This window comes from Anopheles gambiae, chromosome 2 (assembly GCF_943734735.2).
Source record: "Anopheles gambiae chromosome 2, idAnoGambNW_F1_1, whole genome shotgun sequence".
In the NCBI taxonomy this organism is placed as follows: Eukaryota; Metazoa; Arthropoda; class Insecta; order Diptera; family Culicidae; genus Anopheles; species Anopheles gambiae.
In genome coordinates this window covers 67928945-67944819 of record NC_064601.1, presented here as the reverse complement: position 1 = coordinate 67944819, position 15875 = coordinate 67928945, and the positions used below count along the sequence as shown (strand labels likewise).

The following is a 15875-nucleotide window of genomic DNA, read 5'->3' as shown; positions in this document are numbered from 1 at the left end:
CGTTTACTTTGGAAATTAAATTCTGTTTATCTTTCTGGCAACTTTATACCACCATGGACATTTAAGCTGGCCGTTTTTCATCGTCGTCGTCGTCGTTGTCGTTAAGTCACACAAAACACCAGCAAAGCCGTCCATGTTAAAGTTTGGCTCTCGCACCAAATGGAACGATATGATTCGACAACGGGATGATGATGATGATGATGCAACGGTGTCTATGCAAACAAACCGTTTTTCGGTGGTTTGGCTACATGTTTGGGGGAATGACAGTGAGGTGAAGGTGCGAGGAAGGTGCTGCCCTTAACATAAATCCACTTTCCAGCAACAGCAACTGGGCTTAACTTTTGATAGCCACACAGTCAAATAAAAGCGAGGAAGATAAAAAACCGGGGACAACCCGCCGTGAGCGTGCACTGCACTGCTTTCAGGAGTGATTTACTGTTGTACAGTAAGGAAAGCGTAAAAAGTTTCAATTCCGGCTTGATGTTTGCTTTCGGGTTTGTTTGGCAATGAGTTATGGGTGTGTCGGTGGGATCTAGGAATAGAAGTAATCGCGGAAGAAAAGTATACGTGAAGCGATAACATATTGTGTTGAGTAGATTCCTAAAATGCGTTAGAGCACACATCCCGTAGCTTCTAGTCACAAAAATAAAGTTTGACGTGGTAGAAATCATTACTATAAAAAGTAGCGTGGGAATAGCTGAGAGATTGTTATAGTCACTCTATTCAAATGGATAACCTTTAACTAATTATTTATACTGTTATAAATCTTATGCTGTAGCTCTTGATAAAGGACATTTATGTACAGTTATTAATTCAAACGAAAATTAGTCCAACTCAGTACGTAGTTTTATAAGTTTGTTGTTAAACCTAGTTCCTGAACCCGTATTCAAGGATAGTCTCTAAGCTGTTGCAATTGTAGCAAAAAATTTCCAAAGCATTGCTGGCAAACAAACTATCCAATTTACCAGCGCCGTCGATCCAATCCAACAGCAGTGACCGATTGTAAATTCAGCGCAACACGTTACACCTTTTGCTCTTAATCTAATGTACGACACTTGTCACACATGCGACCATGTACGTACGAGCAACGTTCGGGTCGGTGTGTGAGCCATCTCCTTGTAGCAATTACCCGCTCGAAATGAGGCTGGGTGGCACAAAAACCTAGGTGACATTGTAAAAAGCAGACGTGGTAGAAGTTTTTCGAAATAACAGCCGCAGCATCAGCAGCAGCAATGCTTGGCGGAAAATCTAATAAAAGTTTTTCACTTTGCGCTAGGTGGCAAAGCCGCACCACGGCACCACACCTACCAAACTACGATTTTCTTATGGTGTACCACTTCTTAGCTTATTTCTTTGTATCGACGTTATACTCGTTCTTGTACGCCCTTTCCAGTTGACTCACACCGTTCTTGCATATTCCAGCCGAGGATGAGACGAACGGCGAAGCATCGACCTGTGGCCGTATCCTGATATTTCTGTCCTGGGTGCTCGTCGTCCTTACGATGCCGTTCAGCCTGCTCGTCTGCTTCAAGGTAAGAGGAATGCTTCAACAAATTTCGTCCAAATTTTCCACTATCATTCCATCTTCTTCGAGGAGGTGCACGGAGAACCAGGGCACGGTGAAAGGGAATCAAATTTAAATTTGGTCCCTATTCAGACTTTCACGCTGTTTGCATATCGTTACACACGAGCATACTACACACTAGCACATAGTTCCCACCACGCATACACATATGCGTGCTATCTGCGAAGCCGTGTAAACCGCAAAACCCGCCCTGGCGGTGGAAAACTAGCGGGAAATTGCTCTCATTTGAGAGCGCACAGCTATTTTTCCTTTTCTTCCCAGCTCCCCAAAAAGCTTCCTTTCATAACCAACAAGCCCGCTCGTACGAACGAACGAACGAACGAACGGGGTAGCAACTGTGGACTGGCTAAATGAAGTGTGAACTTAAATAAAGTGACGGACGATGTGAATATGAAAATACCGTCCCGAACCGGCAAACAATTTCGTTCTTGCCAAACCACTCCGCCGGTCACAAAGTGTGTGGCAGCTTGCGAAGCCGGAAGGAAAGAAAAGAAAACAACGAATGCTTTATGGGCGCGAGTAATGCACGCGAATAAAACGGTCCACAGTTGGGTGTTTGGGGCCGCTCAAGCGGAAACGGAATCATTTTCTTCGTTGGAGGGAAGTGAAAGGGTATGGTGGGTAGAAGTGCAAGCTGATTGTGCAACAGATTTATTGACTTAAGATGAATGATTTGCCTGGTGGAAAAGGGTAAACCTTAGTAGCTAGCGTATTATGATGAGGCAAAATGATGGAAGAAATAGAATGGTACATAAGCTGCCAATTATGTACATAGATGTACAAATTCAATATTATCCACAAGTAAGCGTTTTCCACAAAGTATAATTGATTGTAGGACATAGAAAAAAACATTAAATAAAACTCTGTTATGGACGGAGTTTCTCTTTCACTCCATAGTGTGAGTTCAACCAAACATTTTAACCAATTAATTAGTTGATATTAAAATAGGACCTGCTCAATATATTTTAAATGTTTTTTTTTTCTTGATTGTCTGTCAACGGCGATCTTCTTCTTCTATTTGGCGCAACGTCCTACGCGGACATACCGGCCTATACAGACTTTCGAGACTTAATTCATTAGCACGCAGCCGGATAGTCAATCCTTGCTACGGGGGAACGGTCCATTCTAGGCTTGAACCCATAAAGGGCATGTTGTTGAGTCGTTCGAGTTGACGACTGTAGCAAGGTACCGCCCCTAGCAGTGATATACATATTAATTAGGTAAAATGAAATAGCCTAATGAAAACTACTCTCGTGGTTATTCTTGATTCTTAGCTTAAAATCGTTGAGTATAGTAAAGTAGTATAATTTTGCTCCTATGGGAATACAAAATGTCTACAAGGAATGAGATTCAAACAGTAACAAATACTTGTTTTGTGATTGGTTGTTGTAGATTAGATATTTTAACTAGTCTCGACTGGTCATCTATAACCACCGGTAACAACATCGTATTTCGTTTATTCATAAGGTTTTACAAAACAATTGCCAAGTGCTCCTAACCTCCAGAACATACGGCGAATGAAAGAGACTATTGATCGCGGATCTTCTTATTGGCGTAACGTCCTACGTGGACATGCATATGGGACATGAACAGGCTGAACAGGCTTTCGAGGCTTATAGAGTATTACGCAGCTGGATAGTCAGTCAGTCCTTGCTATGAGGTCCTGTATTTGAGGCTTCACGACTAGCATGTTGTTAGTGTTACATTACTTGGTATCAAATTTACCCCGATTGTGGAACCTACACCATATCTCTCACGGCCTAGGAATTAATAGTGAATATATTCTGGAATTGAATTCATCCCTATATCAGTCCTGCAACATGGTTTAAAATGTTGCTGTTTAGCCAGCTGTTTTTCTCGGCATTGTTTAGATCTATCTTCGTTAAGCCTATCAAAACTGTTTAGATTGAGATTGATCTTGAAAATAAACAGATCTCGACTCAGATTTCTTATCTTAACTGATGCACGAACAACGCAGTTCCTGAACTCGTGTACTTTTGCGGCTGTGATGGAATGAAGCAAAACCTATTTTTTTTTTCTTTGGCTCAACAACCGATGTCGGTCAAGGCCTGCCTGTACCCACTTGTGAGCTTGGCTTTCAGTGACTGATTGATTCCCCCCATAGCAGGATAATCAGTCCTACGTATGGCGGCGCGGTCTATTTGGGGATTGAACCCATGACGGGCATGTTGTTAAGTCGTACGAGTTGACGACTGTTCTACGAGACCGGCTCGAAAACCTAATTTAAGGACCTAATTTAAAGATAAAATATCATGAAGAAATTTAATAAGAAAACATGCTTTAAAACTGTAGCAGCTTTTGAAATGTGTATTCATTTGCTTAAATGTATCATTCCGTAAATCAGCATACAATAATAACGAACATAACAAAGCCGTTTACCAAACAACATTAATTCACACCATTAAGCAACGACGTACTACGTACTTCCACATATCCACACCCTGAGCAGTTTGGAAAGAAAGCTTTGTAATTGCATCTGCTATCTTCTGAAATCGTCTTCGTTTACTTGAACAGGTCGTGCAGGAATACGAGCGTGCCGTAATATTCCGATTAGGTCGTCTGATGCAAGGTGGCGCCAAAGGACCAGGTAAATTAGCCGGAACAATTTTCCACCTTAATTTCCCCTTTCCCACTTTCACTGCTCTACCATTCCGCTCACGACTGGCTGTAGAGTTAGCCGAATGGGAAAGTGTTTCCCACGGAAGTTTTTTGCATATTAATTGAATCTCTGTCTCTTTCACTTTTCTCTTTGTGTTGCTCTCTTTCTTTGATTGTATTCTGCCTACTTGTTCGTGTGTTTGGATGTTGCTGTGTGGAATCCTAGGTATCTTCTTCATACTGCCATGCATCGATGCCTACGCACGTGTAGATCTGCGAACGCGAACGTACGACGTACCACCGCAGGAGGTAGGTAACTTGTTTTACCCTCACTGGGTTGAGTTTACATAAATGCAACAGATAAAGAGAAAGATTGGTTATCCTGATCAGTAAGCACCTTGTTAATTTATTCTTATTTCTGTTTTTTTGTTCTCTTTTTCATGCTTGGCGCTGGTTCATACGCACCACATGCGCGCATTCATGTACTATCTCTTTAAACCGCGTCACGGTCAGGTTTTGACGAAGGACAGCGTCACCGTGTCGGTGGATGCTGTGGTGTACTATCGTGTATCAAATGCCACTGTTTCGATTGCGAATGTCGAGAACGCGCATCACTCGACCCGGCTGCTGGCACAAACCACGCTTCGCAACACGATGGGCACACGGCATCTGCACGAAATCCTCAGCGAACGAATGACAATCTCCGGCAGTATGCAGCTCTCGCTGGACGAAGCGACCGAAGCTTGGGGCATCAAGGTGGAGCGCGTTGAGATGTAAGTACAAAATCTTAAGAAATTTCATCCAGCTGGAACGTTGTGATGAGGCTCGATTCGATATTTGTTCGTCGATGTCGATAACAATGATGTTCTCTTTGCCCTTCAACTCAACTACCCAACTCCCCACTATAGTAAGGATGTACGCCTACCGGTTCAGCTGCAACGTGCGATGGCTGCTGAAGCCGAGGCTGCCCGAGAGGCCCGTGCCAAGGTGATTGCAGCCGAGGGTGAGCAGAAGGCTTCACGAGCACTGCGGGAAGCGTCGGAGGTGATCGGAGACTCACCGGCCGCCCTGCAGCTACGCTACCTCCAGACACTGAACACCATCTCGGCGGAGAAGAACTCAACCATCGTGTTCCCGCTACCGATCGATATACTGACGTACTTCATGAAGTCCAAGGAAGCGTTTGTGCCGAACGCGTAAACCGATGCCCGGTTCCATCCCTTCTTGCCTTTGAGTATTCTGTCACACACAGCCACTACTGTCGGCAGCATTATATAGTATTGACGGGCTTGGCTTTTGTTTTGAGTCTCATTCATTGAATCAATCACAGCTGCAGCAAACAATGTAACAAAAAGCCTTATTTTTTCACAAAAGGACGCTGCTGCCCTCAACGCTTCTAATACAATCTCCCAGAATTAACAAAAATATCGTTCTCTCCTTTTCAATCAACCGTACATGACTTACGCCCAAAATAGTAGGAAATCTATCAATGGCAATGATAAATAAATGCAGATTCAAGTATCGGGCCAGCCTTGCCCTTGCTTTCTACTGCAGCGAGACGAATGAGTAGCCATCAAACGGTATGTGAATATAAAGAGCAGCAATAGCTTTGCGGATTTCGGGCGAACATGGCGAACGGTTTTGGCAGGACGATGAAAAACAAAGCCCCAAAACCATAACCAAATCGCAAAGCTGGATGAAATAACTGTGGAAAGCAGCAATCGTAATGATTGGGAAACAAAAGTCAAACGAAAGCAGACTGCGAAGGGAAGGGAGCGATCGAAATGGAACAATGATGGTTCTTTTTTTGGTCGTTCCTTGTGTTTCTTTGTTTCCTGTCGGCCGTTTTCGCCACGCTCTGACCCTTAACTCAATTTCCCTCCAACTTTTGGGGCAATGGGGGAAGCGGGTTGTTTGAAATTGTCCACCGGCACTCGCATACCGTGCGTCCTTGGAGCCTTGTTAAAGTTTTTAATATAACTTTTGCAAATTGTTTCCATTTCCGTTTTCCGCACGCTGTCCTGGCGTTTGAGTGTGTTTGCCTTTTCCTACGATCCTTCGACGAATCGAACTCGGTTTCCCTGCCGGATTCGGTATGTTCCAGTGGCGTTGTACGGGCATCGATAAGGCTCCACCATCAGTCGTCACAGAGGACAGTGTGGATGTGTGAGTGTAGCTGTGTGTGTGTGCTCATCCTCCCGGTGGTGGAATATTCCGATGCTATCGTCCCTTCACTGCGAACCATTCCGGCCGCACGGCCGGGGCGGAACCCTACGGGAAGGGCTTAGCTTAGGCAAGGGTCTGCTGTTTTGTTTTAACCTTTTTTTCCGTCGAGCATGGAAAAAAGGTTCAATCGTAAAACGAGGAATGGGTGCAAGTTAAGTTGTAGGTAAAATGGATGAATTTTTAAGCATCCATTTCCGATGGGGAAAGCGCCACGTGGAACAGCGCCCCGGACAGTCGGTTCTGTATAACTTTTTCATCTATCATGCGGCGACCCATCCGCTATGAAGGGGATGTTTATGAAGAAAGACATAAAAAGCACCAAAAAGGTAAAGGATTTAGTCATTGGTTTATGTTTTTGCTTTTTTTTTGTTCCGGGTCAGCAGGACAGATACGGTCTTGCACGGTTGAAAAGGCTTAGGGATGAGTTTGATTAGAGAGAGAGAAAAGAGAGAGCTAAACAAAATAGCGGTGCACTTAAGAGCACTGGACATGCTTGTGCAGAGTTTGAGTTTGTTTTTGTTAGAACTTCAGCATAAATAAGTGTGTTTATGCACAAACAATCTGCAAACATTTCCTTTGGACTCTGCAAATGAGTCAATGAGTTCACAAAAGTGAGAAACAGCATAGCCCAAACACACGTACACACACACACACACACACATATAGACACACATACACAATATTCTAACAAAGTAGATATCATATCATTCAACCAGACGCACCTGATCATCTAATATTAAGTATTCGTGAGTGCAATTGCCAATGATTGTTGACTTTTGTTGCGGCAATCACTAACTTAGCAGCCAGTGTGTCACACGTCATGTAACAATATTTACATAGCAGCACATTTGAATTGCACGAACAAGTTGTTGTCTTTTAATGTGCATCGATTGAAGTACACCCTTGCACAGGAAAACGCGTGATCGGTTGGGTTTGTTTTTAAATGCCGCCTCAATGATTTGGCCTTGGTCACGCCTCTCTCGCGCGGTCGTAGCATTCGGTGCAGCTTTCGGTGGATCTCAAACCATACGGTTTAGATAGGTAGAAGGTAATTCACTTCGGTCGCTGTTTAACAAGCTTTCCCGATGCCAATGGCACGCCAAAAGAGAAATGTTTAGTTCGCTACTTCAATCACACAGCAGCACGATCGTTCGAGCAGTCGATCGACAGATGCGGTGGCTGCATCGAAACAAACAAACAAACAAACAACAACACGGTGTCAAACTGTATAATGCAAATAATGACCAATAAATCAAAAAGAAACAAAACTCGTTGAAAGTGATATAAGCTTTAAGAGGAAGTTGTACTTGAACGGAAGCAATGAACAAACCAGCTTAGATAATGCAATCATTGTTAATAATGAATCAATAAAGAGTGTACTGCACGTAAGGATGCATCCGGAAACAGAGATTAACAAAAAAAAGAACAAAAAAAAAAGAAAACAAAAGAATGTTACACCAAACTACCAATCAACAGATCTCTGCTAAAAGCAGAAGGTATACAGATTCGTTCGTTGAAATTGAATTTATTTGGTGAGATACAAAGCACAACCCGATACACGATACAATAAATGCACATCAATTTCGTTACTCCATTACATCACAGCAGCAAACGTGTGAACCATCCACGACGTTTGGTAATTTTTTTCCGCTCTAGCAGTGTGTGCGTGTGTGTTACAATAAAACGAACGGCAAGTGTGCGAAGCGAATGTGCAAATTTTTATCTATCAGTGTTGTCATGTATTGCCGTATTCAACGAACCAAAGACACAAATTCTATTTGACATACTAAGACGTTTAATTCGAGTGTAAAAGAGAGTACTACTTACAATGATAGTATAACGAGCCACTTTACCACGTTAGTTATTTGATTATATTAATGTTAACAAGTGCCACACCAGCACACAACTACACAACCACACATAAACACGAGCAAGAGGGAGTACAACAGTAACAACCAAAACAACCAACCAACCAATCGAAACAGTAGACCTAGAGCGATAGAGTTTATAAGAGAATGTTTTGACTTAACGGATCACTTTCAACTCGATGTTCTAAATATTTCACTATTGCTGTGTTCAATACAGCTTCAAGAAAACTCTGTCCAAAAGCTGCTCCCGCTGCCACGAACGAGCGAATCTTACACGGGGAAAAAAGTGTATTAGACGGGGAAACGTAAAAATCAAAAACGGAATTTACTCTAGACTTTGTGTCCTGGGGCAGGGACCGGAACGGTTGGGCAGGGCGGATGTAGAAGCGTATCTAGTTAAGAGACTCACTCACACGAACACACACACATACACCATCACACACCATTACACAAACTCTTGTCAAGGACGGTTTAGTTGTCCCGCGCATCACGAATATATGCGATCAAGATCTTCATCATCATCGTGACCATTACGACGATTGTCTATTTTTCTCACGTTACTTACATTTTCATGATCCACTCGGAATGTTTAATGGTTGATGGACAACAGATCAAATCAAAGTATATTATGCAAAAAGGTGCAAAGATATTACACAGAGGATTACACATACAGAAAACAGAAAAGTATATAGATATATATTAACGACGTTGAGCGAAAGGCAGAGTCTAGCAAGCAAGTGTCATTGTTATAATAGAGAAGAAAGCGCACAATAGAAAGGAAGTGCAGTGTTAGTTTGTGGAGGCCAAAATGAAGGAATGGAAGGAATGGAAGGAATGACAGGGGGAAATAGGGCTGAGTTCTCAAACACTGAATGGCTGAGCCGTACCAAAACCAATTACTGAAACAACTGAAATGTGTGTTCTACACCAAGCGCAAACTTGTACGAATTCATCATACACAGAGCTAAAAACCGGCCGCACAAGGGCGAACACAAACACCCAATCATCAAAAACAATACATACAAATCTACTGATTGTGACAAAAGATCAAAACGATTCAAATAAACAAATTCGTATGAAACATTTCGTTTTACAGAAAAAATGGTACAAAACTGAACGATCTTCAGCTGGTACAGTACATTTATTGCACGTAGTACATCCGAACAGCGGGACAACGGAACAACGGTACATCGCCCACAGGGCGCGGTTTAATGAAGCACACCATTACTTATTGCTGGTGCAGGGTTGCTGCACGTAGTCGAGACAAAAGCCACGATTGTCCACATCGGTCGGTGCTTCGATGGAGTCGGTGTGGAAGGCTAGCCGGAACGGGCGTATCGTCGACACGACGGTCCGCTCGACAGAGCTAACCTCCGCATTGAAGGTGCCGCCGCAAATCTTGTCCTCGCACGTGCTAGCCATCGGCAATCGGTCCGCAATCTTGGCACACGGCACCATCAACCAGTCGTTGGTGCAGGAGTTGGGTGAACCTTGCGTACCGCCACCAACCATCGCCTGCACGACGCTGTTACTGTTGCCGGACAGTGTGAAGGTGCGCGATCGATTGCCAGGCACCGCACCCGGACACGCCGTGTACTGGATGCTGCAAAAGTTGCGCTCCGTTCGGATGCATATGCTGTAGTCCTGGTTCGATAGCTGCCGTCCACTGAGCGGGTCAAAGTTGAAACTCTTCACCCGACCGCTCACGCCCGTGTGGTACTGCAGACAGCCCTGGTCCGCCTTCGCGATGGCACCGCAAGGAATCTGCGAGATGCGAACGCGCCAGGATCGCGGGAAGCTTGGTCCACTCGTAATGACGGTCAGTATGATGGGATTGCTTTGGCCCATTCCTGCATCTATGTACACTGTGCAAGCGATACGAACAAATGGGAGAGAGGAAGGTTGCTAGAAACGGAAGAGCAGAGCGATGTTCGGTGCATGTGCGCGCCTCTGATACTTACTGTGCTCACCCGTTGCGCTGCCACAGATCGTTGGGGCAGGACTGCCGCCCGACACGAGGAATTGGTCCGTGTTGCAGATGTGGTTCACGATCTCGGGCCCGTTCAGCGAGAAATGGTCAAAGTCGAGTCGAACTTGGCAAATGTCCGGATGCATCTTCAAGATAGTGAGCTGACAGCTGCCCGTCCCGTCCGTACTGTCCGGGTGGTTCGGGTTGACGAAGTAAGTTCCATTTTCACGCACCACTCCGCCACACGATGCCATAACTGTACCCCAATTGGAAAACCGAATGTCACTGTACCTGCTTGCAGATTCACTCTATTCGTTCAACTTACAGATACAGCACGTCCCGTACCCACCGGCACACGGTCCCGCCGGTATGCCGCCGCGCAGTACGCACTCGTTGTTGGGCTGGCAGGATCCATACTCACCGGAAGCGGCCGAACACAGCCCTTGACCCCACTGATACACGGTAAATATTGGCAAAACTGGTAGCAATGGGAGACAGACGGAGAGAGAGAGAGATGGTTAAAGTGCTTAGTATAACCACTGCCGTTTGACGTCATTCGTGCGAACTGTAAGGCATGTGAGCGGGGGTATGGAAAACTTGAGAAAAGCTTCCAGCAGCAGTGCAATCGACGGGGCAGTGATAAAATCGGCTCGCGGTGGCCTGTCGAAAGCAAAGGTTTGACTAATGGCGGCAAAGGCTAGCGAAGCGGAAGAAACGCACTATAAATGAATGCATTGACCCGAATTCCATGTTTTAATTGCATTTTTTGTTTGTTTTATTTTGGAAACGGTTGAAAGCTTCGACAGCTATTTTCTAGCCGTGGCTCAGGTATGATTAGGCACGAGCAATTATCATTGCAGATGGGTGACTGGGGTAGTGCGGCTATTAAATAATAGTTTGGTATAAAACTACAGATTGCAATTAGCAAAATAGCATTAATTTGTATAATAATATCAAAAAGAAAGTAGGGGAAAGCGGGGCAAAATGGGCATGTGGGGCAAAATGGGCACCCTCTATTTAAGCATTATTTGACTACAAAGATACTTTCCAATGCTCAAAATGTATTCATTACAGTGTTCTATGAACACCATGTAAGTTTCATAACCCTTACATAACAAATAACTAAGAAAAATGCAAAATAAGGTTTAGCAGCATATTGATGTAATTTTTGCCACTTCGAAAATAAGCTTAAACGTGTGTCACAGGGATGCGTTGAAGTTTTTAATGATATATTTTTAAAGATATGATATTTCTTTACAATTTGTCTGAAGCAATCAAGGCGATTGAATTCGTATTTTTACTAATATAACAAAAAATACAAAAATGCTACACGTGGGGCAAAATGGGCAGTTACTCTTGGGGCAAAATGGGCAGATGCTTTTGACATACGGCGCTTGGTGAGGCTATGGTGTTGTATTTGTCGCCTCAATAATGATAACAGGCACAGCTTCAAAACATTCGATTTTGTAGATTTAAACGTGTAAAAACTGTTATAATTTTGATAACATATTTTTGGAAGAATTTTAAGGGCTTTTCTGACCAGCAAATCAAAAGAAAGAACGAAAAATACATTTCACGAAACGTGCGCAAAAGCATAGACCATTACCTAAGCGCAGTTGTTGTGGCCCATATTGCCCCAGTGTTTTGACGTTTCACAGTTTGTTTACATATGCCCATTTTGCCCCAGGGCTATGCCCATTTTACCCCGTGTGTCAAAATAGCTTCTCGTAAAACATCAACTTTTATTTTACATTATTTTATTGTTTTTAAGTTGTTTTCATTCTATGTGGCAATTTTAATCCATAGATAAATGGTGGAGGCATACAATAATGAAAGAAAAATTGTGTTTTGTGGCATATTCAAAGGAATATTCAGTAAACTGCTTAACATGCCCATTTTGCCCCGCTTTCCCCTACTCTAGAACTGATAGAAAGATTTAATACACAAAAGATTGATTTAGTCACTAGCACTGTTTATCTACTGCAAAGATTATATTTATATATTTAATACATTTTTTCATTTAATTTATACAATTTACTCCTTGATTACTTCATTATTTCATTACTAGCCATTGTTTCATTTCAATCACGTTAAAAAATTGTTATGTATTTACTGTATTACGGATTAAGCATGATTTTCGTAAAACTGTGATGCTTTCTGCAGATTTCAAAGAAGCGTAAGTGTTTAGTACAAGTAAATGACGTCTCTATAAAAAGTAATTATAACCTTTGGAAGTGCTGTTGAGCTATGCTAATAAAACAAATAGAACCTAATCTATTGGATTGAAATATGATCCAGGCTTTTCATCTGTACAATCCGTACCATTTGATTCGTTTCAAGAAGGAACGAAGCAGCGATTCAATTACGCACAAAACCCGCTCTTTATTGTGCGTGTTGAACTCTGCCTCGTCATACGTATTGGCGAGGCTTTATTTTTTTGCTGACGGTGAAATAATATACTGAACCTGTTCGTATCCCATCTCGTTTATCAATGATCCTACCAGTGCAGTGCTTTCAGTGAAACCTTAAGTCTGCCACAGAACGAGACGGTCCAGTGATGCGATGGAAGCATCAAATGAACTTTTTAATATTCAAAACCAAAGCCAGCACTGTCGCTGGCGCTGAAAGTGATGGGATTTGCTGTGGCTTTCTTCTCCGTTGCGAGCGATTCTTTGTTCCCTGTGCTTGTGCCATTCGCCTTATTCGCCTAGCGCCACCGGTGCCAACGGTTTGTTAAAAATACATGGGGATTCTTCTCTGCTTTAAAAGCTCACGTCTCACTGATCCCGCTCGTTGGCATAGTCGTTGCGTTAAGTGAAGTGAACGATACTCTCCACCGCGTACCGTATACTGTGTGTGTGTGTGTATGTGTCCTTCCTTCCCCCGAGGGAACCCCCCGTCCAATCATGTTTTGTGCGGGCCAGTGATGTTTAGTTAATTAAATTTGAACCAATCTGCCAGGCAACTGGCGAGGCACTGACTGGGCACGTTACAGTACGCGCGGCCTTGGTAGCAGTAAATGGCAACTTTATTTTTTACCTACCAAAATCACTTGCGCTCACAAGTCATGGGGGCACGATACAGGGACGAAACAAACGAGTAGCATGCACAAAAGGGGAGCCGAAAATATGTTGCTACATGGCTCCTTCCTTTGCGGTTTAATGAAGGAACAAAGCGTAAGGAACAACACCCAACAAAAAGAGGACGAACGAGGGCAGGCTATGAATATTGAAGAAGAAATACTTCCACGCACTTGGAGAGCTTGCAGGATGCAGGATACGATCCGTTCGATCTACTGCACGGTGCGACGGAGCGGAGGCATTGCTACGAAAATAGCTTCTACAAACAAAAACCGCACGGAGCAGCGGGGATGTCCTTTCATCGTTTCGCTTTCTTTTCAGCTTCCTCTGTCCATCCGATTCACTCGATGGATGATGTTTGGCAAACTAAAGCCGTGTGAACGTGTTTGCAATACGTAACCGAATCGTTTAAAGGTTCGGTTAGAAAGCACTCACACATTGCTTGGGACACTTGCCACCGCTGTCCCGTCTCTCAGTGGTATGGGAGACTGTTTTAGTCTTGATTACATTGACCGGATATGAGAGTAGATAAAGTCATTCATCGAATATTCCGGGGATGGCTTTGCACTGCCCCACTACGTCCACTCGTCGATCCACCCCGACACGCAAGAAAGCGCGCCACTGTGTCCGGGATGGGATGTCAAGTGGCGCATTGCCTTTGAAACATGGCGCGCTAGGCTATGGTTGGCCGATTGTTTGCCGGAACGCACTAGTCCAACACAAGGATAATGTCCGTATTAATCATCCCAGATGCTTCGTTTACCACCCATCACTGTTTGCGCGCGTTTGAGTGTGATGCGGACGCGTGGGGAAGCATATTCCAGCGCAAAAGGGACACTTTACGCACACATATTTTTTACATTAATCCTTTTTGCGCACAGAATGGCACAGAACACACACACACACACACACACACACCTTACATTCGAACATTAGTCGCCAGAATTGGATTGTACGAATATTCTTAAAGTTAACAACCGAACCGATTGTGTTGACCGCGAATGGGTTTATTCTTACAGCGTGTGTCTCGGCGGCTTGAGATCTGTCTGCTGGCAAGCGATCGTTGTGCACGAAACTCTTCCTGTAGCACGTTTGCTGCTGCTGGATGCACGAATAGATGAGTCACCAAAGTCTGCACTAAAGCCACAAGCACAAGTTTCTCATGAAAACCATCCACCAAATACCGCCACACGGATGATGGCATGGTGATGATTAGTATTTTGTACTTTTTTAATTTTAAAAATGAGCCACTAGTGAAGCGACGAGAGTTTGCTGTGTTGATGTAATGTTGTTGCAGAAAATAACTTTAACAAGTCATCTTTTACAGACAACAGACGTTCCCTGCCGAGCCAAACAATCGGAAATGACTGCGATGCGTCTGGTGATGTGCTGCTTTATTTATCACTTTGTTGCAGTGTCGCCGTTACCTGCCGCTTCGTTGCCGTTCCGTTTGGATTCGCGCGCTGCTACGGTTGTTAAACTATCGTCACCCGTCATCGTCTAAGCGCAGATGTAACTGAGCATTGTCATTTGATTTGTATGTTGTTCCTCTCTCCAAACGGTATGGTATAGTGTTGGGGTACAATTATTCTGGTGTAAGTTGCTTTTTTGCTTTCATTTTTTTATTGATTATTTACCCAAGGGAAGATTATGGTTAGGTTTGCTGAATAAGAACCTGATTAGATAATTGTCATTTTTTATTAACCTTTATCATGCAAACTGTTTCATTACCAAGAAAGATTTCTCATTTTGAAGACAAAAAATCGTAGCAATTGTGTAAAAATTCGGTAAACAATCATAAATATTTGTGGCCAAAAATTGAGCCACATAATTTATGTTGATTAATAAACCACCAAACGTTGCTTTCTATGCGAATGCAAATCAGTACAAAACACACACACTGATTCTGTATGGCTACGTGTTGCCGTCCATGATCGATAGATAGTGAAAAACAAACACGCACACAGCTCTGTTGCACAACGAATCAGGGAAAAGCAAGCATAGCAACCGCATGCTCCAACCATACACATACACGGAAGGCACGATTGTGGCCATTGTGGCGATGCGTTCATTTGATAAAGAAGAAAATTGCACTTTCCAACAACAATGACACAATTATGCCAACGGACCGGAGTAAAAAGGGCAACGCGCCCCGGTGGGTTAAAACACAAAAGACCCTTTACCCGTGCTTCCTTGTCCCTGGCCCAATGGCTTCAACCGGGAGGCTGTACACCTGTGCTGACGTTTAATTTCCTTCCACATTCCAATGCTCGTGCATTATGTGACGATGATATCTGATTGACCATGCACGAGCATTCGTATCGGTGCCAACAGCAGGAAGCACCGGTATCGTAGCGACTTGCACAGCACACTGTGATGAGTATCTCGGTCCTCGGTTGAACTGAAATGTAGGTGTTAGACGAAAGTGCGAAAATGTCACCCAAAGTCACCTGCCCTTGTTGGTTGGGTGGCGTCTAACCGTCATTCGGGGGCACACGCTCCACCCTGATGGCTTTGGAGCAGAGGTT

General features: G+C 43.7%; 2 protein-coding genes across 15 annotated transcripts in view; one reads left to right on the top strand and one right to left on the bottom strand.

The window, feature by feature from the left end:
- LOC1275086 (band 7 protein AGAP004871) overlaps window positions 1-9415 on the top strand; it is a 51000-nt gene extending 41585 nt beyond the window's left edge. For all 14 annotated transcript variants that reach the window (XM_061642807.1, XM_061642808.1, XM_314315.4 and 11 more), the window contains 5 exons: window positions 1423-1532; window positions 4121-4193; window positions 4431-4513; window positions 4718-4977; window positions 5113-9415. In XM_061642807.1, the coding sequence (XP_061498791.1) occupies window positions 1423-1532; window positions 4121-4193; window positions 4431-4513; window positions 4718-4977; window positions 5113-5404 (818 nt within the window). In that variant the 3' untranslated portion in view covers window positions 5405-9415. The remainder of the gene's footprint in view (window positions 1-1422; window positions 1533-4120; window positions 4194-4430; window positions 4514-4717; window positions 4978-5112) is intronic.
- Window positions 9387-14951, bottom strand: LOC1275085 (uncharacterized). Its single transcript, XM_314314.2, has 4 exons — window positions 14365-14951; window positions 10593-10745; window positions 10260-10523; window positions 9387-10163 (listed from the first exon to the last, which is right to left on the bottom strand). The coding sequence occupies exons 1-4, from the start codon at window positions 14549-14551 to the stop codon at window positions 9523-9525; spliced, it is 1245 nt and encodes a 414-aa protein (XP_314314.2). The 5' UTR covers window positions 14552-14951; the 3' UTR covers window positions 9387-9522.
- Window positions 14952-15875: the final 924 nt, after the last annotated feature.